The 27,989-nt window shown below is 45.7% G+C and overlaps 1 protein-coding gene across 1 annotated transcript in view; it reads left to right on the top strand.

Annotated features, from left to right (window-relative positions):
* Window positions 1-27,989, top strand: part of CACNA2D2 (calcium voltage-gated channel auxiliary subunit alpha2delta 2) — a 1,734,543-nt gene that overhangs the window by 1,449,834 nt on the left and 256,720 nt on the right. Inside the window, exons 9-10 of the mRNA XM_029599532.1 lie at window positions 19,490-19,540; window positions 24,760-24,859. Of these exons, the coding sequence (XP_029455392.1) occupies window positions 19,490-19,540; window positions 24,760-24,859 (151 nt within the window). The remainder of the gene's footprint in view (window positions 1-19,489; window positions 19,541-24,759; window positions 24,860-27,989) is intronic.

Raw genomic sequence — 27,989 nt, 5'->3', positions numbered from 1 at the left:
TGAGGTACCTGTAAGGGGCGGAGTGTTGCTTTTAGTTCTAAGTTAACATTCTTTCTATCTAGGACCATAAAAACAGATTTATCTAAATTTAAAATCAGTTTCATTTGAGCTAGCAACTGTCTAATTATTTTTAAATACATTTCGACTAGTTTAAAAGTTAACTCTTAAGTTGTTTCAATTGGGAATAAAATCTGAATATTATCAGCATAGATGAAATAAGTTAAACTGAGACCGGTTAGCAGGTGACACAAAGGGAGAAAATAAATATTAAAAAGGGTGGCCGAAAATGCTGAACCTTGTGGCACGCCTGTTGATAAATTTACCTTATCTGATATACTATCTTTAATTTTCACTGCGAAGGTTCTGTTGTCTAGAAAAGATGCAAACCATTTCAGAGTAATATTAATCAGTCCTATATCCTGTAATCTATTAAGGAGTATATTGTGGTCCAACATATCAAATGCGGCTGAAAGATCTAAAAAGAACGAGCAGATAGCTTTGGTCTCTATCGAACCCTCTAAGGACAGTGTCTGATAAAGAGACCATGGAAGCCTACATTGAAGAAATATAAGCCCTCAAAGCAGAGTGCATCGGCATCATTGATGCACAAAGCATCGACATCTTTGAATCATCCAGCATTGGCACCATCAGCAGGACCGGCACATCCCATTAGGTGAACTAGGCAGTCGCCTAGGAAGCCAACCATTAGGGGGCACCGAAGAGCACTCACTGCAAAGAGGGATAGAGATTCGGCAGGCCGCGAGCAGTGCCCAGCCTGCTCATGGCCTAGAAAAGCTCACACTTGGTAGGCGCGAATGAGGTAGGAGTCGGGGCCTAGACCGAGTGGGGGCATGTCTGGGGGCGGGGCAGTGGCATGACTGGGGGTGGGTGGGTGCAAGGCAGAAGGTTTGCCTAGGATGCCTAATACCCTTGCACCGGCCCTGACCGTCAGTGTCAGATACATTGGCGAACTTGGTGCATGACACATCAAAACATTCAACACATGGTCCATCAATGCACTTACCTCATGATGCATCGATGCACCCAGATCAAGATGCACTTAAGCACTAGATGCATGTTGCAATGGTGCAGTCAACACATGATACATCGCGACCCATGACATATGGGGCCCGTTCTCCTTTGATGCATCTCGATGCATTAGCGCATCATCTACATGACCAATTAATGCACAGCATTAGAACACATGGCATCTCTGCTCCACAAAACATTCCCACTCTGCACCGTCTTCATCAATGCAGCTGCTGAAAGATTCCTTGAAACACTCAAAGCAACATCTTTCTGGAACTTCCAGGTATTCAACGCCATTGAAGCAGTCGATGCATCAAGCCCCAAATCAGAGTCGTCAAGCTGCATTGCCTACACAGCTCTATGTATGCCACCCTAGGTCAGCGGCAGAAGAGGGTCACACAACTTCTGCCTCTTCTAATTACCAGAGCCCTCACTCCTTCCAGACTGTTTGAGGAGGGCTTCCATTTAGAAAAAACAGATCCAGCATGTTCTATAGTACTGCTGTCCTCCAATAAGCTGCCTATTGAGCTGCAAAAATCTATTCTTGACTCAGAAAAGGATATCTCACCACCAACACCAGGTCAGCAGATATGTCAGTCACTTGACCAGATTGCAAGTCAAGTGAGAAGTTTCTTTACCTCTTTGACAAAGGAGTCAGAAGGAACTATACAGCCAATCCTCTCCACCATTGCTACAATGATCCCTCAGCCCAGAATCCCAATTTCACCTAGAGGAGTGAACACATCATCAGAACCCTTAATATGGGGTTCTTCATCATTCCATTCAGTTGCAGTGCAGTCAAGTCAGTCAAGGTTTGTTGACCAAGGCATTTTCCCTCAGGGACGACCAGAAGAACCTCCTGGTTCATCATCATTGGTAATCTGGATTAGTAAGCCCTCTCCATTAGGTTCAGAAGAAGGATCTATCAGTATACCTTCTTACCCACTTCCAGATCCTCTGGACCATGCATCATCCCCAGAAGATTTGACATATTCAAATTTCATAGAATAGATGAGGAAGATGCTTGGCATCCACATACGTAACTATAAAGACCCCCACTCTGAAGTCTTTGGAGTTCTCCACATATTAGACACTCCATCAGAATGAGTGGCTCTTCCAATCCACAACATTCTAAGCTTATTACCGATGAGAATATGGGAGACTCCCATTTCTGGAATTCTTACGGCTAGGAAATTAGATTTAAATACAGAGTCCAAAATCACAAGAGTTTGGAGTCTTGTAACTGCTGTACCAGTCCATCCTTGTAGAATCCGCCCTGATAAAAGTGAAGATGAGAATTGAATTCACCTCCAGGGAAGGACCATAGGCTACTGGACAATTTTAGCAAGAAGAGTTTTCAAAGCTACATTTTACTGCTCGTATCATTACTCAGCAATTCTATATGGTTCAGTATCAGCATGACTGTATTCAAAAACTTGATGCAGAAGAATGTATTTGTCATCTTCTTTGTTCTGACTGAGTCATGTAACTCCATTTCATGTACCTCCTCAGCTTCGATTGGAGTTAGGCATATGACATGGTTCAGAGCAAGTAGCATTTAAGGTGATGTCCATGACAAGTTGGCGGATCTCCCTTGTCTGAGGGACAGCCTGTTTGGTGAAAAACTCAGAAAAACAGTTGCTAAAATGAAAGAGCAGAATCAGCAGCCCAGTCCCTCTCAATGGGTCCCAAGCAGCCATTATCCTTCTTCACTTACAAAAGTATATAGTTCCAAAGACACCAATTCCTGCCCTTTCAGCAGTACTATCTGCCGCCACTTCTGGTCCAATGACAGCAACAACTTCTGTACAGATTTTGAAAGCAAGAGCATCAGCAGCTAAAACAACATAACAGGCCCATCCTAAAACTGGGCCCAGTTTTTGACCCCTCTAAACAATCAACAGTCCTCCATTCAGGTGGGGGCAGAATCCACACCTTTGCTGAAGTGTGGCATTAGATTACATGGAGTCTGAATACCTTTCACATTTTTCCCAGCTACCATGTCTTCCTCTTCCCCATTGTTGACTCTCAGTCCAGATTTATCTCACTGGACATAGCTTTGTGTGTGTGAAAAGCAGGCTGAGTGGTTATATATTACTTCATAGAATACTCTACACCCAATCCAGTAAAGCAAAAAACTTAGTTTACTAAATGTTGTAAATATATGGCATGAAATCAGCAAAGACAAACAATATCATAATGAATATCAGTACAAGCATACAACATCACAGTAGGCATTATGTAGATTAATCAAGAAAATAATATTGCAATCACAGAAATAAGAATAAAGGTATTATAAAAAACCATACTCTTCTCTTAGGTCTTCCCTGGTATGGAATCATGTATTCTCAAAATGAAGGACTGTACTATGCCAGGAATTCCACATATAGAAGCTATTCGCTCTTGTTTGTGGCTCATTCAATGACTCTCCTTTGCACACAGCTTTAAATATCTTATTCTCTCTTTAGTCCAGTGTCTGCAAGTTAGGTGTTCCAATTTGCACCTATAGCTCTGACATTAGCCATCTGGAGTTGTCAAGATATAGCAATTAAGACTCACAGTTACAGTAAGATTTAGGATTCCAGCTATGGTTGTTAAGGGGATATCCTCTATTAATCTCCTGAATGCTGGCTCTCATCAATGTTATCTCTTAGAACAATAAATGTTAGCGAAACCAAATGTCTCTTGCCTCCTACCCTATCAGCTCATCTGTAACATCCAGAGACAATGTGCTGAGACAGTGTTTCAGGCTTTAATAATTCTTATGCTTAAACTGTGCTAAGCTATGTGCAATGTACATATTGAGCCACATTTATCAATTTATTGAGGGTTTTTTTGATCTATAGCTAACCCCACTTTTGCATTACAATGTCTTTCGGAAATCTTAACTAGCTCCCTAAAATAATCTTCTTACAGCGTGAAAGCAAAGTCGCTTCTTCAATAACGAGCAATAGAGCCAGTTCCTCCATCCCAACATGGATAAGGCTTCTACTTCCAATATTTCTTTATCCCCAAGAAATCAGAAAGATCAAGGCCCATTTTGGATCTGAGACATTTGAACAAATATCTGTTCTGAGAGAAATTCAAAATGAATTCCCTCAGCAAAATTCTCCCCTACATTCAGAAGGGTGAATGAATATGTGCCTTTGATTTGAAGGATGCATATGCTCATATACACATTCATCCTTCCCACTACCAATACAAGGTACTCTCATTTGGCCTGTCGGCAGCTCCAAGAGTCTTTACCAAATACCTTGCAATCAGGCCGATACAGTACAGTGCGCTCCGACAGAGCGCACTGTTAGCCTGCTCTTGGACGCGCGTTTTCCCTTACCTCTTATTCAGTAAGGGGAGGAAAACGCGCATCCAACCCACGGCACCTAATAGCGCCCTCAACATGCAAATGCATGTTGAAGGCCCTATTTGGTATGTGCGCGGGATACAGAAAGTAAAATGGGCAGCCAAGCTGCCCATTTTACTTTCAGAAATTAGCGCCGACCCAAAGGTAGGTGCTAATTTCTTCCGGTACCGGGAAAGTGCACGGAAAAGCAGAAAAACTGCTTTTCTGTGCACCCTCCGACTTAATATCATGGCGATATTAAGTCGGAGGTCCCGAAGAGTAAAAAAAAGTTTAAAAAAAAAAAATTTGAATTCGGCCCGTGGCTGTCGGGCCGAAAATTGGACGCTCAATTTTGCTGGCGTCCAGTTTCCGAGCCCATGGCTGTCAACGGGCTCGAGAACCGACGCTGGCAAAATTGACCGTTGGCTGTCAAACCCGCTGACAGCCACCACTCCTGTCAAAAAGGAGGCACTAGGGACGTGCTAGTGTCCCTAGCGCCTCCTTTTGCCTGTTTTTACCGCCGGGCCTAATTTAAATACAGAATCGCACTTACCGGCGAGTGTCCGGTGCGGGCGCCGGGAGAGCGGGCGTTCGCTGCTGATACTTTACTGTATCGGCCTGAATGGTAGCAGCACCCCTGTATCGCCAAGGGATTCAAATTTTCCTATACCTGGACAACTGACTAATTGTAGCACGCTCATAAGAACATAAGACCATGCCATCCTGGATCAGACCAAGGGTCCATCAAGCCCAGTATCCTGTCTCCATCAGTGGCCAATCCAAATCACAAGTACCTGGCAAATACACAAACATTAAATAGATCCCATGCTACAAATGCCGGCAACAGGCAGTGGCTATTCCCTATTGATTAATAGCAGTTTATGGAATTCTCCTTCAAGAACTTATCCAAACCTTTTATAAACCCAGCTACACTAAATGCCTTAACCGCATTCTCTGGCAACGAATTCCATAGCTTAATTGTGCGTTGAATGAAAAATATTTTTTTCTGATTTGTTTTAAATGAACTACTTGCTAACCTCATGGAGTGCTCTGTAGTCCTTGTATTATCCAAAAGGGTAAATAGCCATTTCACATTTACCCATTCAGGTCCTTTCATGATTTAGTAGACCTCTATCATATCCCCCCTCAGCCGTCTCTTCTCCAAGCTGAACAGCCCTAACCTCTTTAGCCTTTCCTCATAGGGGAACATTCCATTCCCTTTCTTATTTTGGTCACCCTTCTCTGCACTTTCTCCAGTGCAACTATATCATTTTTGAGAATTGACAACCAGAATTGCACACAGTATTCAAGGTGCGGTCTAACTATTGACCAATACAGAGACATTATGACATCCTCTGTTTTATTTACCATTCCCTTCCTAATAATTCCTAATATTCTGTTTGCTTTTTTGACTGCCACAGCACACTGAGCTGATGATTTCAATGTAATATCAACTATGACGCCCAAATCTTTTGTAACTCAAGTATTAGAAAAGATAGTGACTTCTCAGCTTTCAGAGTTTTTGGAAAACACAAATAAATTAGATCCTGCTCAGGTAGGTTTTCATAGGTATCTAGATGGATGAGCCATGTCTTGGGCCTCTTCGCTGTGGGAGCACAAGGATCCGATCCTTCATGACCTTGAAGGATTCCTTGAACTGATTAAATCAGTTTTCGATGATATGCCACTGCAGGATCTTCTATTTTCAAAAGGCCCGGCAGTGTGTATAAAGCTACGGGACGTGTGTAAGTCCCGGTGCTTGAAAAAATGGGTGGGGTGGGGCGGTCCGGGGGCGTGGCCAGAGGCCTCTGCAAGGCCGCTCGGCTGGTGCACGCAAGTTATGCCTGTCTCTGACAGGCGTAACTTGTGAAATAAAGGTACGGGGGGGGGGGGTTTAGGCTGGGAGCGGGACAGGTAGGGGAAGGGAGGGGAAGGTGGGGGGGGGGAACGGGGAAAGCCAGCTGGTCTCCCCGAGGGCTCGGCATGCACCCCCCCCCCGGCCCTATCTAAACCCCCCCCTACCTTTGTTGGCAGATTTACGTTTGTGGAAAGCAGGTGTAAATCTGCGCGCGCCAGCGGGCTGCTGGCGCACCGTCACCCGACCCAGGGGCTGGTCCGGAGGCCTCGACCACACCCCCGGGCCGGCACCACGCTCCCGGGCCCGCCCCCGAAATGCCGTGTCACTCGTGGCCTGCCCCCGAAACGCCGCAGCACTCGCAGCACACCCCCAACACGCCCCTCCATGCAAGCCCCGGGGCTTGTGCGCCGCCGAGCCTATGCAAAATAGGCTCGGCGAGCGCAGGGGGGGTTTGGGGTAGGTTTTCGGGGGGTATGCGCGTATCATACGCGCGTACCCCTTTGAAAATCTACCCCAATATGTTTAGGCATGCCATGTAGGCGAAAGATGTGACTGATGAATAACTTAGCAAGTTCCATGGCTGATGGCAAGCCAGGGAGAGCAACGAAGTGAGCCATCTTTGAAAATCGATCCGCTGTAACCCAGATGGTATTGTTACCTCCAGAGAGTGGCAGGTCTACCACAAAATCTGTAGCAATGTGGGTCCAGGGTTCATCTGGTGCTGGCAAGGGTTGAAGCAGGCCCCAAGGATATCCAGGCGGAGGTTTCTGTTCTGGCACAATTAGAACAGGAGGCTACATAAGCTAGAGTGTCTTCCTTCATGCTGGGCCACCAATAGTACTTTTCTAGCTTGGCCAGTGTTCGCCGTTGACCAAGGTGTCCAGCCAGTTTCGAATCATGAGCCCATCTTAGCAGTTTCTTCCTTAGGTTGTGGGGTATAATGGTCTTGCCCGGGGGTACAAGATGTGTAGCTGAAAGCACCACTTGCTTCGGGTCAATAATATGCTGAGGTTCATCATGAATGTCCTCCGAGAGGAAGGACCGAGATAAAGCGTCTGCTCTGACATTCTTGTCACCAGGGCGGTATTTCAGTAAAAAGTCAAATCTGTTGAAGAACAGGGACCATCTCGCCTGTCTATGGTTGAGGCGTTGAGTGTGACGGAGGTACTCCAGATTTTTGTGATCAGTGTACATAGTGATCTGATGTTGTGCACCTTCAAGCCAGGGGTGCCATTCTTCAAAGGCCATTTTTATTGCCAACAGTTCTTTATCCCCAATGCCGTAGTTCTTCTCCGCTGGCGAGAAGCATCCGAAAAAGAATGAACAGGGGTGCAAGGTCTTAGAATCACCTGTCTGGCTTAGCATAGCCCAACACCTACATCAGAGGCATCGACTTCCACAATGAAGGGTCATATAGGGTCAGGATGTCAAAGGCATGGCTTGCTTTGAAAGGCGTCTTTTAACTTCTGGCATGCGGTCACAGCTTCAGTAGACCAATTAGCGGTGTTGGCTCCCTTCTTACTCATTGCTGTTAGTGGAACAGTCAATGAGGAGTAATTTTTAATAAAGATCCGGTAGTAGTTAGTAAATCCCACAAATCGTCTTAGAGTTTTCAGACCAGTGGGCTGTGGCCAATTTTGAATACTCTCAAATTTCTGAGGGTCCATTTGAAATCCCTTGTTTGAGACGATGTAACCTAAGAAAGGCACGGATTCTTTATGAAATTCACATTTAGCCAACTTGTCGTACAAGTGGCTCTCGCGAAGTCTCTGCAGAAATCTTTTGACATCTTCATGATGGGATTGCAGGTCCTGAGAAAATATCAAGATGTCGTCCAAGTAGACAACGACACATCGGTAGAGTAAATCATGCAGAATATCGTTCATCAAGTTCTGGAAGACAGCCGGGGCGTTGCACAAGCTGAAGGGCATCACCAGGTATTCAAAGTGTCCATCCCGGGTATTAAACGCCGCCTTCCATTCATCGCCAGAGCGGATGTGATCTAAATTATACACTCCTTTGAGATCAAGCTTGGAGAATATCTTGGCTCCCTGTAACCTAACAAATAGCTCCGAGATAAGTGGTAAAGGGTAGCGGTCCTTTATGGTGATCTCATTCAGACGTCTGTAGTCAATGCACGGACATATCGTTCCATACTTTTTTCCTACGAAGAAGAATCCTGTGCCAGCGGGAGACTTAGAGGGTCTTATGAAGCCTTTCTGGAGATTCTCCTGGATGTTATCTGACATCGACTTACTCTCCACAATGGAAAGGGGGTAGACCCTTCCTTTGGGTAGCTCCATATTGGGCTTCAAGTTGATTGCGCAGTCGTAGGATCTGTATGGCGGTAATACATCAGCGGCCTCTTTTGAGAATACATCTTGATAAGATGCATATTGAGGTGGCAACCCAAGCAACAATGGGGTAGATGGCATGCATGGTAAAGGAGAGACTTCCATTAAGCATTTGCCATGACAGTCTGGACCCCAACGTGAAAGTTCCAAGGTGGTCCAATTGAATTGTGGCATGTGTTCCTGCAGCCTCGGTAACCCAAGTAACACAGGGTGCATGGCCTTCTCTAGTACAAAGAAGGAAATAGTCTCTGTCTGAAGAGCCCCAGTACGCAAGCTCACTGGCTCGGTAAGAAGGGTTACTTCACCCGGTAAGGGCTCTCCATGAATAGAGAACAGAAGTAATGGAGACGTCATTGTAGTGGTAGGGATCTGCAAATGTTCCGCTAGACGTTTCAAAATGAAATTTCCCCCTACCCCAGAGTCCACTAAGGCAAGGGTCTGATAATCCAAAGGCCCGCGGGTCAGAAGATGGATGCTCAATTATGCCGGCATTCGTTTTCCGAACCCGTGGCTGTCAGCGGTCTCGAGAACCAACGCCGGAAAAATTGAACATCAGCTGTCAAACCCGCTGACAGCCGCCGCTTCTGTCAAAAAGGAGGCACTAGGGACGCGTTAGTGTCCCTAGCCCCTCCTTTTACAGCGGGCCCTCATTTAAATACTTGATCGTGCGCCCAGGAGAGTGGGCTGGGCACGCGTTGGGAGAGCCGCCTCTTCCGCGGATTTTACTGTATCGGCCCGTTTGTTAGCCATGACGTAGATAAAGGCGTAGGTGGCGTGGGCGCGCACCCTAGGAGGCCCTCAGGAAAAACAAGGCGAAATCCGTAGCCAATCCGAGGATGCCGGGGAGAGTGGCATGAAGATGCGGTGGCAGCCAACTTCCCAAGGCTTGAGGAGAGAGAAGGAAGAAAGGTGAGGCACAAAGGTTGAAGCCGTCTAAGACCGATGGACGCAACAAGTTGAAACCTTTGTCATCGGCCCACACCGTTACATCCCATTACTGGATAACCTCTCAAGGACTGACAGTAAATTGGTTGGAATTAGCTCTGATATCAACTGAGAAGGCTCATGAGGCAATGCCCACATATGCTCAGTAGAACTCAAAGCTCTCTAGCTAGGAGAGATGAGTCTGTTTGGTGCTGCTGGATGACATCACTCATATGTAATGGCTAATTCATACTATCTACAGAAAACACCGTTTACAGTAAGAAAACATGATTTACCTACATAAATCGTCTATCTGAAATTACCTACCCTGTATGCAGGCAAAAATGCATGTGTAGTTCCGTAAGGTGCATTATTTCATCTGCATTGCAGTGGAGGAATTCCTAGGATAGGGTTAGGTTGGGGATGAAAAGTACGCTCATAGTTTTCATTTTCAAAACTATGCGCATAGTTTTGTTTGGAAAAAGTTACTGCAGAAAAAGAATGTACTTTTTCCTTGGGCAGTTTTAAAAATAAAAGTATGTGCATACTTTTCCTATGAACACTGGTGCAAAAACCACAGGTAAAATGTACCTGTGGACTTTGCAGCAATGTGGATTGTTTAAAAATTGCCCCTTAAGTGTGTAGGCCACATACTCTCTCACTGCGTGTTTGTGTGAATGTGTGTACTGTCGGTACTTGCTGTGTCTGTGAGAAGGGATGGTATTGAGTCTCTTATTTTGCATGCAAGGGACAATCCTTGTATAAAATAAGATTGATGGATGAGGTTAGCATTTGGAGTTCATTAAACATTCTGTATTGAACTACAGCTTCTCTTCTAATTTACCATTCTTATTCTTGAACCTGGACTACATTTCTTTTATGTAGTATGCAACAAGGTGAGCTCTAGCTGTATGGAATCTTAAGGTTCTATGCTAGACTCACTTTTGAGTCTTGTTCCTGTCTTTTATCTTTTCTGGCTGTGCACTTCTCACCTAAGTGGATGCTGGAGTACATAATTAAAGTTGGTTAATATCTGCTGGCTCCACCTAATGTTCTATACTCATTTTCAGGCCACAAGGATGGGCTCCTGCTGTTGAAGCTGTGCAGGGGCAGCAGGAATGTGCAGTTCTTGATAAGTGAGTCCAGCACGATCAGGCAGCATTCCAAGGGCAGGGCTGTGCTTAGAAATCAAAGGAATTCATTCACCTGCAACTATAGCTACTGTTGATCTCCCTTAGTATCTGAAGTCTTTCCCTCCAGTCCAGTCTTTTGCATTTTTTGGTTTAAAAAAAAACAAAACATGCACCATCATGTGTTCGCTGGTCTTATCAGCCTTGCCAAACACTAAGATATACAAACAGATCATAGTATTGCTAAAGGGCCAACTCTCACTTGCACTGTCCATCATATTGCAAAGGCTTCATTTCCATAAGTGGAATAAAAGCATAACCACATTTATGGCTGAGCTGCGCAGAATCACAGAGCATTACAAATTCGGCAAAATTTTTAAACGACATACTTCAATGACTGTCTAGTCTACAGAGTCCAAAATAACAGTTCAGCATTGTCTCCTTGCTGAGCCAAATTTGACCCATGCAACAGCATAGGAAAAGGCTTCGGCAGCTGAAATGGTACTGCAGTACAAGAAAGAAGAAAGAAATCCAGGTCACAGTGACCAATGTGGACATTGTCAGCCACAATAAGAAAGTCATTCAGCAGCCAACTCAAAGAGATGTGCTTCCAAGCCTGTTTTAGCTGCAGAGAACAGCAGTGACACACTGCTGTTCTCTGCAGCATGGATTTAAAGGGGCCGATTGCCATTTTTGCAAAAAGAAAGGCTACACTAAATGAGTTTGCAGATCAAAACTAAGTGGTGAGAGGTGTAGGGGGACAAGGACCCTAATTTTCAAATATGCTTGACACAGTATTGAGATCAGGAAATTACATCCAGATTGCAAAGAATATGGAGTCACATCATTCACAAGTATAAATAACATTTCAAATCAATGGTCATGAATATTAAATGGAGATTAAGAACATAAGTTGCCATACTGGGTCAGACCGAGGGTCCATCAAGCTCAGCATCCTGTTTCCAACAGTGGCCAAGTCAGGTTACAAGTACCTAGCAAATACCCAAACATTAAATAAATACCATGCTACTAAAGCCGGTAATAAGCAGTAGCTATTCCCTAAGTTAACTTGATTAATAGCAATTAATGGACTTCTCCTCCAGGAACTTATCCAAACCTTTTTTAAACACAGCTACACTAACTGCCCTAACCACATCCTCTGGCAACAAATTCCAGAGCTTAATTATGTGTTGAGTGAAAAAGAATGTGTTGCGTCCGTCGGTGCTAGACGGCTTCTCCCTGTTTGCCTCACCTTATTCACGGCTCCTCCCGCTTACCTAGGAAAGATGGCTACCGCCACGTCTTCAAGCCGACCTCCCTGGCGACCCCAGAACGGCTATGGTTCAGCCTCTCGCCATGCTCCTCCCAGGTACCTACTAGGGTGCGTGCGCCACCCACATTTTTATTCCAACCTTGGCACGAACCTCGGGGGCGTTCCCCCTTGCTGACGTCACGCCATCCGGGTATATAACCTATTCTAATTTGCTAGCTCGTTGAGTTAGCAAGGACTCGAATCCATTCCTGTCTACACTACTCTGCCGCTTCCGTGCTGCCGCTGGAAGCTCTCTCCTTGCCCTACTGCTAACCTGGGTACCCGCTCCTTGGGGGCCCTCTGCTTTATTTCAGGTGCCTTACAGGGAACAGGTACTCGCTCCTTGAGGGCCTGCTCTCCCTGCCTTGGTGCCTGTACCTTCTTCTACAACCTGGTGGAATCCCATACTTACTGCAAACACCTAGTGAGTACTCTAACTCTCAGTATATCTCATCCACAGTACTACCTTGCTGGGAAACCTGCGGTGGAGAACAAAAATGTGAGAAGGGCTCCCTCTGCCGAGGTCCCTGAGACTGCAACTACCAGACTGCCTCACTACTGCCACCTCTGGTGGTACTCTTCAAGCTGTACAATAAAGAACTAACTTTGTTTGTGCTCCTCACCGCATTGCAAGCCATTCCAGGCCTAGCCCAGCGAATCTCCAAACAGCAGAATGCACTGGAGGGGTTGACCGCTGCATTCAACTTACTGCATACACAGATGAACTACACCGTTTGAGGTGACGGTCAAGACTATTGTACCTCTATTTGCTCATACCCGCTTCTCGGGGGAAGTTTGGAGATGCAGAGGTTTCATTAACCAGTGCTGCATGCACTTTTCCCTGCAACCCAGCCATTTTCCCACAGCTTATGCCAAGACCACCTATATCTTGTCGTATCTAGATGGACGAGCCCTTGGCTAGAAGGAGCACAACATCAAGTCACTGTCTTTAAAGACCATAAGAATCTGGAGTACCTCCGCCACGCACGCACCTAAATCATAGACAAGCGAGATGGTCTCTGTTTTTCAACAGATTCAACTTTGTGCTAAAATACCGCCCTGGAGATAAGAATATCAGAGCAGATGCTCCGTCTCGCTCATTCCTCTCAGAGGACATTCCAGAGGAACCGCAACACATCATAGACCCAAAAAGGGTTATTTTGGCAGCAACTCACTCAGTACCTGCAGGAAAAACCATCACACCCAAGAACCTCAGAAAGAAGTTGTTAACATGGGCTCACGACTCTAAACTGGCAGAACACCCTGCCGATGCAGAACTCTGTCTAAGCTACAAAACTTTTATTGATGGCCCACCATGAAGGAAGACACATTCTCCTACGTTGCTTCCTGCGCAAATTGTGCCAGACAGAAGATGCCACCCAGTCATCCTTGGGGTTTGCTCTAACCCTTGCCAGTACCAGACGAACCATGGACACACATCGCCACAAACTTCGTGGTAGACTTACCACTTTCAGGAAGAAACAACACGATTTGGGTAACTGTAGATTGGTTCTCAAAGATGGCTCATTTTGTGGCTCTCCCTGGCTTACCCACCACCATGGAGCTTGCCAAGCTCTTCATCACGCACATCTTCCATCTCCACGGCATGCCTAAGCACATAGTCTCCGATCGAGGAGCCCAATTCACAGCTAAGTTCTGGAAGGCACCATGCAAGAAGTTTGATATTTCTCTCGACTTCACCTCAGCATACCATCCACAATCCAATGGGAAATCAGAGAGAATGAACAGGACACTCAAGCAGTTCATTCGTGCCTACATGAACACTCACCAGAATGATTGGAGTGAACTGTTGCCCTGGGCTGAATTCGCCATTAATTCTCATCCAGCAACTTCCACTGGATCAACACCATTCGAAGTGGTTTACGGACGACTACCACTGCCACTTCCATTATCAGTGTAGCCCCCGGCAGCTCAATCTACTGCCAAAAATATTCAACAACTTTGGACTCAGACAAAAGAGATGCTTCTTAAAGCAGGACTTTGAGCTAAAAAAGGATACAATGCGATCACCACTGCAAGGCTCCAGACTTCCAGCCTGGTGACAAAGTCTGACTATCCACTAAGCACTTGAGACTTAAACTTCCTTCAGCTCACTTCACTCCACACTTCGTTGGACCATTTCCTATTCTCCGATGACTAGGCAATCTTACCTATAGTCTGAAGCTACCATCTACATTGAAGATCCACAATGCGTTCAACGTCTCACTATTGAAGCCATTGATCCTTAGTGAGTTCTTCAACAAGACACCAGAAGCTACACCTATAGATGCAGAAGAAGACATTGAACACAAAGTAGACGCTATTCTCGATGTGAGAAATAGAGGCAGAGTATGGGAATACCTCTTATCATGGGAAGGCTATGGACCTGAAGAAAACTCTTGGACTCCATTGGCTAATATACTGGATAAAGAGATGCTACAAGACTTCCATAGATTGCATCCTCAGAAACCAAGACCTGGTAGGAAACAGCGTGGACGCCCTTTGAAGGGGGTACTGTTGCATCCGTCTGTGCTAGACGGCTTTGCCCCGTTTGCCTCACCTTATTCATGGCTCCTCCCGCTTACCTAGGAAAGATGGCTACCGCCACGTCTACAAGCTGACCTCTCCGGTGTCCCTGGAATGGCTATGGTGCAGCCTCTCGCCATACTCCTCCCAGGTACCGACTAGGGTGCGCGCGTGCCACCCACGTCTTTATTCCAACCTTGATGCAAACCTCGGGGGCATTCCCCCTTGCTGACGTCACGCCATCCGGGTATATAACCTATTCTAATTTGCTAGCTCGTTGAGTTAGCAAGGACTCAAATCCGTTCCTGCCTATGCTACTCTGCTGCGTCTGTGCTGCCGCTGGATGCTTTCTCTTTGCCCTACGGGGTAACTGCTAACCTGGGTACCCGCTCCTCGGTGGCCCTCTGCTTTATTTCAGGTGCCTTACAGAGAACAGTTACTCGCTCCTCGAGGGCCTGCTCTCCCTGCCTCGGTGCCTGTACCTTCTTCTACAACCTGGTGGAATCGCATACTTACAGCAAACACCTAGTGAGTACTCTAACTCTCCTCGCTGGGAGACCTGCTGCGGAGAAGGGCTCCCTCTGCCGAGGTCCCTGAGACTGCAACTACCAGACTGCCTCACTACTGCCACCTCTGGTGGTACTCTTCAAGCTGTACAATAAAGAACTAACTGTGTGTGTGCGTTCTGAGTCTAGCCTAGTACTGTGGCTCCTCACGGGGCTCCTCCCTGTGGGCGTGGTCATCTGCCACAGTACCCAAGGATCCACCAAAACACTGCTCAACCATAACAGGATGTTCTCCAAAGTGTTTTAAATGTGCTACTTGCTAACGTCATGGAGTGCCCCCCTAGTCCTTCTATTAACCAAAAGAGTAAATAACATTCACATTTACCCATTCTAAACCTCTCATGATTTTATAGACCTCTATCATATCCCCTCTCAGCTGTCTCTTCTCTAAGCTGAACAGTCCTAACCTCTTTAACCTGTCCTCATAAGAGAGCCGTTCCATCCCCTTTATCATTTTGGTTGCCCTTCTCTGTACCTTCTCCAGTGCAACTCTGGGTCAGAGCATCTCACAGTATAAGGCCACAGCCCACCCAGGCCGACCCATGATTATGTCACTGGTGTTGTTATTCCAAGGAAAGGTCCTCAGTTCATTCTAGCCATGTTACATGCTGCACATCTTGGAGTTGTGCATATGAAGGCACTGACCATGAGCTACATTTGGTGGCTTGAGATAGATGCTGGCATAGAAAAGGTTCTCATGGAGTATAACACATGCCAGATGCCTAGACACTATCTGCCAAAAGCCTCCACTTTCCCTTGAGAAGTGACTAAGAAGCCATGGTCAAGGTTTCACATTGACTATGCAGGTCCATTTTAACAGACGATCTTCCGTGTTGTGGCATATTCTTATTCAAGATGGCTTGAGGTGATCAGAATATCCTCACAACCATCTGCTGCAATAATTACAGTACAACAGCTGCTTGCAACTCATGGGCTACCAAATATAGTTTGGTAGCCCATGAGTTGCAAGCAGCTGTTTCTACCAAATATAGAAACATTACGGCAGAAAAACACCGTATGGCCCATCCAGTTTGCCCATCTGCCCAATTAATTTAGCTCTACAATTCCCATCACTCTTTCACAGATTCCCTGTGTTTATCCCATGCTTACCTGAATTCAGATACTGTTTTTGTCTCCACTGCCTCCACTGTGTGGCCCCTACAACTGGACAATTACATCACCTAGGGGAATGGGTGTTATGTACGCAGGAGGAGGAGCACTCTAGTTGTAAGGAATGTTCAGGTTCTGTGCTAGACACTCTCTTGGTCTTGTTCCTGTCTTTTATCTTTTCTAGCTTTCTGGTTTTAGTGTACATAATACAAATTGATTAATATCTGCTGAATCCATCTAATATTCTACAATGTCCCAGCCAGCTAGCATTATGCTCTCTTCTTCTTTCTTTTGTACCTCATTATTATTATTATTATTATCTGACTTGATATAGTGCCAAATTCCAACCATAATATGATGACATCCTGGACCAGCCTCCAATCCACTCCCATTCTCAATCAATCAATCAGAAATAAATAATTACAAAACACAAGTGTTTAGAAGGTCAAAGGTTGCAGCTTTTATTCGCATTCAGTACCCGAGCCAAATAACATAATATAACTTGCATTAATGGTGGGGGTGGAAGGGAAATAGAACCAAAGGGTTACTAAGAGCCAAGAGTAACAGATAAGTATGAGAAAAAAAAAAGTGCGAAGCTTGCTGGGCAGACTGGATGGGCCGTTTGGTCTTCTTCTGCCGTCATTTCTATGTTTCTATGTATTTAAGTAAGCCATCCCTAAACCAGTCCTGGCAGCTTAGCCAACACAGCTAGCAAGCTAAGACTACCCCAGGTCGCTTGACCTGCAGGCTTGTTTGACCTCAGGCACCCGCCACAGCCAGCAAGGAACCAAATATCCGCAGGGTTGAACCCAGCCCCACAAAGCATCAAATCCACCAGAAATTCCAAATACTACTAATTTTCCTTATCGCCCAGGTACTCTGCCAGCTGCAACAAGAACCAAAACCACAAAAACCAGAAAAGCAACAACCATGAGCAATCAGTACAACAAAACCATAAAAAATAGGAGCGAGAAAGAAGGAGAGTGGGCAGAAGAGAAGAAAAATCAGGGGAAAATTTGGGAGGGAGGTGAGATCCCAGCCTATTAATGTAAGCTAACAGGGGGAGGAGCTTCCTTTAAAAGAAGCACATGTGCTGCTAGGCCGATGACAATCTGTCATGGCTCCATGTCCTGGCACATAAAAAGGAAGAAGGATGAAAATTTGAAATTTCACAACACTTGGTTACCGGCGCAGCCCTCTTCCTTGCTAGGGAGGGGTGAGAGATGAGACCAGATCTCCTGGCTAGCCAGGGGTCCACATTATCACTGACAGCCCAAGACAAGCCTGAGCTGCCACTCCAGTCTCTAGGTAGTTAATTTAAAATAATAAAATTTATACAACACAGACCCAAAAACAACGTAACATTAATAGCACCTGCTCCTTCCCCCATTTATCTTGAGTCCTCTCTTCCTCTGACTGCTGGAGCCGGGGCCCCTACTCTTCCTATTACAGCTAGGCCTCCAGGCAGGGGACAAGGACGAGGTTGGGTTATCATCTGCTCCTCCTCTACCTCTCTGTCCTTTCTGCTTTCCCCTAGTATCATTCTCTTCTTTCTCCTCCTCTTTCTGTTTTTGTTTTACACAGATTTTAAGACCCTTTATTATCTTCACCAGATATGATTTTGTCTTCTTTAGTCTGACCCTTTCAAGGGGTTCATCCAGAGTGGAGAAAGGCTGTGAGCATTATTGTTTAGGGAGATGGGAAGAGGCAGATCACATGGGGTCCAAGCACTTCTGAGTCCTGAATTTCCAATTGGACTGCTCTTGGTGAAAATTTAGAGCAGGTGTTGAGTGAATGAAAGTGTTTGTTTTAGGAGAATTAAAAAGAGGGGTTTGTTAATACCCCATGCCGTTATTATAGTGTAAGCTTAGTGATTAGATGGTTTCATGTTCACTGATATATTGTCTCCCCTATCTGCTTTCTTAAGAATCCTAGCACCAATGCACCAATCTGGCATTTGTGGTTTCATTTCTCAGTTGGTAGTGCAAGACTATAAACACCAGAATGCTTTGGGTGGACATTGAACTCAGTAGGACCAACCATTCATTCATAAGCAGCATGACCACTTCCTGACACTGATTTACTCAGGACAGGCTAATCCAGTCTAGTGCCCTTTTACTCAACCCCTGTTAGATTATGGGATTTACAGTCATGATTTTTCCTGTTGGAAACAAGGTTACAGGTACCAAAACATGAAGGCAGTGAGCCTTGGAGGTATCAGGTCATGCTGTCCCTTCACCATCACAGACATAAAAACAAGTGCAAAAAAAAAAAAATTATATATAGTGATACCTTTTTATTGGACTAATATAATACAAAAGGTATCACCTTATATATTTTTTTGTTTTTATTTGCTAACCTTTATTTATGTGCATTCATGTGGACTAATATGGCAGCCAAACTATCTTCACCATCAGTGAGTATAGAAGATGGCTATTAGAGGGACAGGGCTACAGTCGGGCCGATACAGTACAAATCTATACAACAAATAAGATGACCACTGGCATGGAGTGAGGGACACAGATTCAGTAAGGGGCCGAAAACACGTGTCCAATCCCCCGAACCTAATAGGGCCATCAACATGCAAATGCATGTTGATGGCCCTATTAGGTATTCCCGCGCGATTCAGAAAACAAAATATGCAGCCAAGCCGCACATTTTGCTTTCAGAAATTAGCGCCTACCAAAGGGTAGGCGCTAATTTCTTCAGGCACCGGGAAAGTGCACCCTCCGACTTAATATCATGGCAATATTAAGTCGGACGTCCCGAAGGGTAAAAAAAGTAAAAAAAAAAATTTGAAGTCAGCCCGCGGCTGTTGGGTCGAAAACCGGATGCTCAATTTTGCCGGCGTCCGGTTTCCGAGCCCGTGGCTGTCAGCGGGCTCGAGAACCGATGCTGGCAAAATTAAGCGTCGCCTGTCAAACCCGCTGACAGCCGCCGCTCCTGTCAAAAAGAAGGCGCTAGGGACACGCTAGTGTCCCTAGCGCCTCCTTTTACCTGTTTTTACCGCCGGGCCTCATTTAAATACAGAATCGCATGCACAGGAGCATGGCCTGTGCACACGCTGGGAGAGCAGGCGTTCGCCTGCTCTCCCGCGTTTTTACTTTATCGGCCTGAGTATGCTGTGGTTGGGAGTATAGAATTATGAGTCTGGTTTAATTCCTCCATCCACCACCTACTACATGATCTCTAGCATGTTGCATACTCTCACAGAATCCTTGTGAAGTCTTCAAGCCCTTCACAGGATGGGACAGGATGTGCAGACAGATATTTTGGACGGCACTGTGTGGTATCCTTCTACGTTTAGTTGCTTACATGAATTTATTTTTTATCTCTGCAGGTACATCCAAGGAGCCTCCTCTCCAAAAGACATGGTCATCATTGTGGATGTGTAAGTCAGTCTATTTTAGAAACCCCTCTGACTTTTACCAAACAACCCTCCTGACCCTTGAGCCCTCTTTCAGCTAGGGAGAGGGAGAGGGGGAAGGGGAGAACAGATTGCTTTAAAACATGCTCAGCAACAAGTACCAACAGACATAGTGGAGGGAGGTTTGTTATTTGTATTAGTTTTTCTGCTTTTTTCTCTCTATTTCCCTTTTCACCCTGTGATCTCCACAAAAATGATCGCCCAGGTGTCTATATCTTTTCCTTTCTGGTCGAGGGCTGGAAAGGAAACTGTTCCCTAATGTAAAAGTGGGCCTATCTCTGCAGCACGCTAAACACTAACAAGCCGATGCAATATCGGTGCGCAGAAAACAGGCGCTCATGATTGAGCAACTGCTCTCCTAACGTGCGCCAATCGATCTCTCTGTGGTGCCCGATGCAAATGAACTGCCACCGTAAAAAGGAGGCACTAGGTGAAATTGTGCACCCCCAGCACCTCCTCAGCAGCGGGCACCCAGGAGAGGTGGCTGTCAGCGAGTTAGCAAAACGGACACTCAGTTTTACGAGCATCCGTTTTCATAACCTGTGCCCAGCCACGGGTGATATATCACCTGGTCAGGGCAGTATTTATTCTGAACAATGAGCAACAAACCTGATGCACATACCCGCACATGCCTTCTCAGTTGCCAGTCTGACAGCCTTATAAAGAAGAATTCATCCCTTAATCCCACTACAGAATTTGATTCATCACTACTATGAACTTTAAAACATTTATGCCAAAAGTTATTTGCATGCTATGCTTGAAAAAAGGCAGACAAGAGACACAGTGCATCTCAAAGAAGCCAAATAAACCCCCTTTACATGTGATTTTAGGCCACCCCCGCTTTCCAGGGAAACGGAGCAGCACTAGAGGAGGGGCCGAGGCAATTCAGTGGAAGTAGCACAGAGATATCAGTTTTTTAAATCCCTGCACCTGCTTCCTCTTGCTTTCTTAGGCATACTTATGTGCCTGCAAAGTATGCAGGGAAACGCTTCCTGCAGCACCAGCCGGCTGATGAATTTTTAAAGGCAAACTCTCTGGGGAGATTACCTTTAAAATCCATTTGCAGCTCCATGGGTATAAGGTAAACAAACTTTGCAGGGAATTTGGTTATTAGCTTCAACATGCTTAGGCCTCATTATCCTTTTTCTTTTTTTTTTTGCTGTTCTCATGATGTCACCAAAATCTGCAATAGGGAGGAGAAAGTGCAGAGAGCATGTTTATGTAAAGCTAAAAATATTTTTGTCTCATTTTAAGATGCTCTAAAAATGTTTTTCCACCCTGCTCCATAGGAAACCATGAAGAAATAGGAGATGTAACAGGGGCTAAGCATAGAAGAATGTATTGACTTGGAAATTAACTGCAAAGGTTCTACTTAAGTTATGAAATGGGCACATAGCTTATAATAAGGCATGTAGCACATGAACGGTATCTGTCAGTTTCCATACATCATTTTCTAAACAGGAAATGTGTGCTGGAGAGAAGAGGAGGAGCTGTGAGGATCAAGGGTTCTGGTCCCACTTTGTCCCTGTGCTGCTGACCGGGCTGCATGCTAAATGCTAATCCTTCGACTGCCACTGCCCAAGAAGGAAGGCAGGAGAGGAACCAACAGGGAAGGAACGGAGGAGGGGCAGTTGCATGAATGATTGATTTAAGTGTACGTGGGAGAGCTTGTAAATCGCTGATAGAACTTTTACCATTTTCCAGTGGTCCCTGCATAAAACTTTGATTGTAACCTCTTGTCAGCAGGGCTTAATTTGTGGGGGGAATGGAGTGGAAGGCAGTTCCGGCACTTATACTTTCAGGCTTCAGAGGAAGAACAGCAAGGGGTATTCTGCTCCAGCCCTTCCACTCCAGGCACAGCCTGCATGGAAGAGAAGGAGAGAGGCTGAGTCTGAAGCACAAACAGGCCGATGCAATAACAGGCACTCATGATAGAGCACCCCCTCTCCTAATGCGCGCCGATCCACCTCCCCCCCCCCGGGCGCCCGATTTAATATTTCATTGGACTATCACGGTAAAAAGGAGATGCTAGGGGAAATTGCGCATCCCTAGCGCCTCCTCAGCATTGGGCACCCAGGAGAGGTGGCTGTCAGTGCGGATTAGAAAAACGGACGCTCAATTTTACGAGGATCCATTTTCCTAACCTGTGCACAGCCATGGGTTAGGAAAATGGCCATTCGTTAATTGAGCGTGTTTTCCTAACCTGACCGCTGAGACACTTTTTTCTCCCCATTCTCCTTTTTTTTTAATTCCTCCTACTTAATATCACCATGATATTAGGTCGGAGGAACTACAGAGAAGCAGTATTTTCTGCTTTTCTCTTAACTTTAGGGGGCTCCTGAAGAATTATCGCCTGCTCCAAGGCAGGTGTTCATTTTTGAGAGTAAAAATATGCATGTCGGGCGCACATGTTTTTGCATCGGGGGTAATAGCTTCATCAACATGAAGTTACATTGATAAGCACTATTAGCTATGCATTGGTTTGGACGCGTGCTTTGGACGCACTAATCCCCTTATTGCATGAGGGGTTTTGGATGCATGTCCAAAACGTACGTCCAAGTGCATGTAAAGCCATGCACACAGTCAAGCACACTTTATTGCATTGGCCTAAAAGAGACCAGCCCCTCTGCTATCTACTCCAGCCTCTCCTCTCCTGTTCATCCCCTCCCCCCCCCCCCCCCCCCCCCCCCCCCCCCACACACACCCTTCCCCTTCTGTATAGCAGGGAACAGAAGGGGAAAGGTGATATTGAAGCAGACATTGCAGAGCAAACAACAGGCACCCAAAAAAAGGGTTTGAATTTGCACAAGTTTGAAAGCTGTACGCAGTAATGCCAATTGTTAAGGTTTCAACCTGGGTCTTGATAAATGGCACAAGTACTCACAACTTTCAAACTTATGCTACTTCAACCCCTTTCCATTACCGAGGGCTTAATTTCTGGCAGAACAACCCAAAATGGCATTCTGCCACTTTTTTCTGGACCCTAGAAAGTAGAGCAGAGCCGGCAGTGTATAACAGTTCTACCCAGTAGTTGCATGAATCACTTTTGGTCTCCTGGTCCTTGGAGGAAGCAGAACTTACTCTGACACAAGGGCAACCACATGGCTTTCAGTCAGGTATGTGTACATGAGCAAGAGAGAGAGAGAGAGAGAGTTCACACCTGGTCCTGGTCCCACCCTTTTGCACAGATCGAACCGTCCCTGGCCTCACCCATTTCACGCCCTCCACAGCTCCACTTCCTGTCTGTCTACAAATTAAGCCCTGCTTGTCAGTAGTATTGTTTGTGTGGACCACTGAGTGCACCTTTGTGTGGAGGCCACGTTTGTCTATATCCAGTGGCCTGTGAGTGTAATGTTCATGAGACCAGTAGATGACAAAGAGCTAATATGGCAAAGCCCAAGAGATCGTTCATAAAGGAACTTAATGATCTTTCTTGTGTCCCACAGAGGTGGCAACAGTAACTGCATTTTTGTTCCCTAACTCCTCCCCCTTCACCTTTCGGAATAGTTTGAGGCGTACGATGCGGTGCATAGATAGGAGTACATGCTAAGCAGGGAATGTGCCCCTGCAGATAGTTGGCAAAGGGTATGATCGAGGAGGTATGTGTTACATCTGAAGGCCTCATCGCCCCTTTGCTGTGCTGTGCAAATATAAAGGTAATGCGGTGAAAATGAAGTTTTTGAATTTGTGGTACATGACTTGTTGCAAGATCCATACTCATTTAAAAAATATTGTGTAGAACCTTTGCTTGATGTTTATATCATGCGGTTTGCTTGCTTTATGTGCTTTCTTTACCATATTCCAGATGCTGGTGCTAGCAGAACAACTTTGTATGTCTGAAAAGTGATAATAAATCTCATGCATATTGTAATGAGCTTGTTATATGTCTGGAGAGCACACTCTACCCTGAAAACACAAACAGCGAGGGTTTATTGGGCTTCTTCTAGATGCATGTGGCCTCTTGGCATCCTCTTTGAAACGTAGAATATGAATATTTTTATTTGTTGGGCATGGTAAATAAAATTTGCTAAACATTTTTCTGAGTCCCAAGCAGGGATGAACCGTGCCCTCTCTGTCTCTTTCTGCTGACTGCACAGGAAGCTTTCAGTGTTGGTCACAAAACAGTATTATTATGGGTACAATTGTAAGGTAACTCGGAAACTGTAATAAATAACCTTTTTTTTGGACAGTAAGTCATCGACAAGGACAATTGGTCTTGCTTAGTTTTGGTGGGCACTGTTTTAGCCTAGATGAGCGTCAGCCCTCGCTCTCTTAAGGGGAACTGCTGAGACAAAAACAATGTTTGGGGAGTTGGATGAAGGAGCTATGACCAGAAGGGGGCTTAGTTTAACAATTTTGTTCCCTTTCTTGGCACTTAGGAGGCAGCTTTCAAACCGCACACAGAAGTACCAAATCTGTGGGTACTTTTTACCTAAACTTTGCATCGGCTTTCAAAGGGAACATTTTCCATTTGAAAACTGGGTCACAAAAAGTAGACTTGCAGACCTGTGGTAGCTGCTTTTGTGTGGGCAATTTTCTGGTGAAACATTGCATGTGCGCGTTTGTGCATAAATGCTAGCCCTCCCCGTCTTGACCCTAGGAACGCTTCCTCTCTCTCTGCACCTAAAAGCACTGCATGTGCCGGCACTACGCGAATGCTTTCACGGGCAGAGTGGAGAGGTCATTTTCAAAGAAACCGTTTCCTGTAGCTACAACAGTCACACCTGGGAGAATGCCTCTGAAAGTTTTCTGTCTTAAATAGAAAACAGAAGCAACATCACATTTTTTTTTTTTTGGGGGGGGGTTCCATTTGGCATGGAAGGGGGAGGGAGCCTCCACCACTGGCTCTTGATTTGGTATCCTTTCCAGAAGTCCAAGTCAACCCGTACAACTAGATCACGAGGCACAGACTGGTCCCGGTCCTCTTGTTTTCTCCTAACCATTGCCAATTCCCTTACTCGTACTCCCTCCTATTTTTCCAAAACACAGAATACAGGGGCAAAATCAGGAAGCTTTCTTATGTTTTTTTTATTGAGAGCGAAAATATAAAAATCTCAGCTTTTACATTCTAGAGCAATTTTTGGGAATCGGCGACTTCCCCCTCTTTTTTCGCTGTAGAGGATATTTGTTGGAAGCACATGGTTTTGATGACCGGGCGTTTGTCTGTGCTCTGCCTCCTGCAGGAGCGGCAGTGTGAGTGGCCTGACGCTGAAGCTGATGAAGACGTCCGTCATGGAGATGCTGGACACCCTCTCTGATGATGACTATGTTAATGTGGCTTCTGTAAGTATCCTGGGAGGGTGAGAGAGAGGAGTTGAAGTTAATGTTGTGGTAGAAGGGACTCCCCAGGTCCAATTTAATACACATGCTTCTCTGAAAACCAGTTTCTAATGAAAACCTGGGCTCCCTTTTGAATCTCTTTTTGTCTCTGTCTTTCCTACATTTCTCCTTTCCTTGCATAGTCTGTCTTTCCCTTCTCAGCCTTTTCTCTCTTTCCCAGCTTCTTCTGTGTCCTTCTGCCTGGCCTCTTCAGTGTCTCCGACTTCCCTGTGCCTCCATCTTTCCCTTTGCTTTTTCTGACCTTTGTCTTTCTTTCTCTCTCAGTGGCTTACTCTCCTCTTCATTTTATCATCCTTCTACATCATCGTCTTCTGCTTCTCCATCTCTCCTCTGTGTTTGCATCCTCTGTCCCTCGGTTCACCCTCTGAATCTCCATGAACATGGGAGAAATAAACTGCATGCTTTCCGGGCTCTTTCCTTTCTGCTCAGATTCTTTTGCAGGGGGGGGGGGGGGTTTTTGTGATTTCTGTGCATTGTGAGGCAAAGATGTTCACTGCACTGTAATGAGAAGCTTAGAAAAGTCAAGAAAACCCAGAGAAAATCGTGAGATGTTTTCAGGAGTGAGTGTGGCATCATTATCAAACTATTATTGTTAGGGAGAGGGCATGTCCTGGGCACTGAACTGAAATGCATTAGGCTGAATAAACTTAAATAGCTGCAAGAGTACCCTTCTCGGCATCGGAGAGTAGATTATACATTGTAAATGGAACAAAAAAGGCTATCGAAAAAGCTCTGCCTCTGGTACTTATTTGTTGTTGTTTTCAGATCATCTCCAGCGTTTATTTTACACAGCACAGAAGCAAAGCTCAAAAAGACAAGCGGTAGACAAAGTCATAGGCGAAACCTTTTTGTTAGACTAAGTTAGTGCATTTGTGAGGAGCTTTCAGAAGCTCTGCTCCCTTCATCGGGTCAATGCAGAATGAGCTAGAGATGATGATGTCTGAATATGCCGTAAATTACAGGTTGCACTACAATGGTGGTGTTTGTTTTCAAAGCGGCAGAGAGTTACAACATAAAAGGCTGAGGGGGGGTGATGGGTTTGTGAAGGGGGGAATTCGGCACGGCGCCTCGGGAGACAAGCAGCATGATTAACAGCTAAAGGAGGACTCTGCCTGAGAAAACCGGTGATCCTGTTTTACAGGACCAATCTATGTCCCTCAAAACCCACCCAGAGAGGCATGGTATGTACCGTGTGTGCAGTACGGAAATGGGCAGGACCAAAGGGCTCTTCCGATTGGCTGATGACACTTACAAAGCATGCGTGCATGTGATCAAGGATAGTCTTTGGTGCATGCATGCAGCCAGTGGCAAGGACACTTTGAGATGCACTTGATGGCATCGCAACAGGAAACTAAACTGACGGAAACAGCTAAAAAGCGCAGCCCTTGCAGTGAGAGGGCACACGGTCTCAAGCTGTCTCCCTGCTAGAAAAATTAATTCCCTGCATTCTGTTGCACCAGATCCCCCCCATTTGTAATCTCAGACTTTCTAAGGCCTGGACTCTCTGTGCCACAATATTTTAGTGCAGAAGGGGCCATGACCAAGCGCATGGGGCTGCCATCGCCTTACAGGGCCATGAGGTCCAACATGTCATCCCCCCTCAAAGGATAGAAAGTCACCTGGGGTCTTATTAGACCCCCTCCCCATTCTGGGGCCTCCAATATGGGTAGCCTTGCCCAAAAAAAGGTTTAGAAATACATGAGAAGTGCCATGTGACAATGATTCCCCTGGCCACCCATCTCCAGATTTACTTACACACCCCCCCCCCCAAATAGTGACGTCCCCCACCCCACCCCTTTCCATATCAAAAGAAGGCCGATAAGGCCCCCCAAACTGCCCAGCCTCAACTGTCCAAAAATCACTGGCTAGGAGGCGCCCCGGGTCCTCTACTTGAACGTCAGTGCAGTTTTTTAAGGGAATGGGGTGTGGGGGGATCCGGGGTGGGGGGACCACTAGGCTACCAATTATTTTTTGGACAGTTAGGGGTCGGGGATGGGAGGTCACTATTTGGGAGGGGGGGCGTGAGTAAATCTGGAGGTGGGTGGCTGAGAGGGTGGGAAGGGTTGTCGTCTTGCAGCACTTTTCATCTATTTTTAAACCTTTTTTTCTTTTTTGTAGCAGGGCTGCCTCAATTGGTGGCCCCAAAGTGGGGATCTAATAAGGATCCCAGTGACTTTTTTTTTTCCTTGTAGGGGGAAGCTGTGTTGAGCCAAATGGGCCCTTTTATTCTAGTGCAGGATCCTAGGGACTTGCATTGGGGTCTCAGTGCTATTGTAGTAGAATAACTTTTGGTTTTTTGTTTTTTAAAGGTGTAGATAAAATAACATGGCTGTAAAATTTCTAAGTCCGCCATGTTATTTTATTTGCATAGGGTTGAGTATGCATGAGCTGTTTTGCATGGATTTGCTATATCCATGCATGCAAATGCATAACACTGTATAATGTGCATTATAGCCCTATTTTGCAGCTTGATAAATCTCCCCCTAAGGCTGCGGTTTAGCTGCAGCAGAAGCAGTGGACCAACAGAGGGTTGTGTTTTACCCCCTAAACACAGGTAATAATCGCAGATAGCCCCAGCCGATTATCCGAAACCCAACAGCATTTCAAAGCAGAATAGCACCCGTGCTGGTATCGCAGAAGCCAATCATTCTTAAGGCAGGAGGACGGAAACTGTTTATATTTTCATTTCGTGCCAGGACCAAAGCTGGCTGTCCCATTTTGTTTGGAAAACATTAGCCCACAACAACCTAACTATCCCTTGCTTTTACTCCCGATTTTCTTGAGGGGGGCCTTGTGACCCACCTGCACTTGGGAACCAGGGAGAATTGACAGCACCGGCAGCTGCACTGTGTCAGAGCTCATTGTTGTCAGGGCTGCTCCCCTACACTGGAAGGTTTATATTTGCATATAATAAGGATAGTCTGTATCTTCTCCTAGGACAAGCAAGATGGTAGTCCTCACAGATGGGTGACATCATCAGATGGAGCCCGGCACGGAAAATTCTGTCAAAGTTTCTAGAACTTTGACTGGCACACTGAGCACACTGAGTGGTAGTCGAGTCCGTGCTTAAGAA

This window comes from Rhinatrema bivittatum, chromosome 4 (assembly GCF_901001135.1).
Source record: "Rhinatrema bivittatum chromosome 4, aRhiBiv1.1, whole genome shotgun sequence".
Lineage (NCBI taxonomy): Eukaryota > Metazoa > Chordata > Amphibia > Gymnophiona > Rhinatrematidae > Rhinatrema > Rhinatrema bivittatum.
This window is presented reverse-complemented; position numbering and strand designations above follow the sequence as displayed.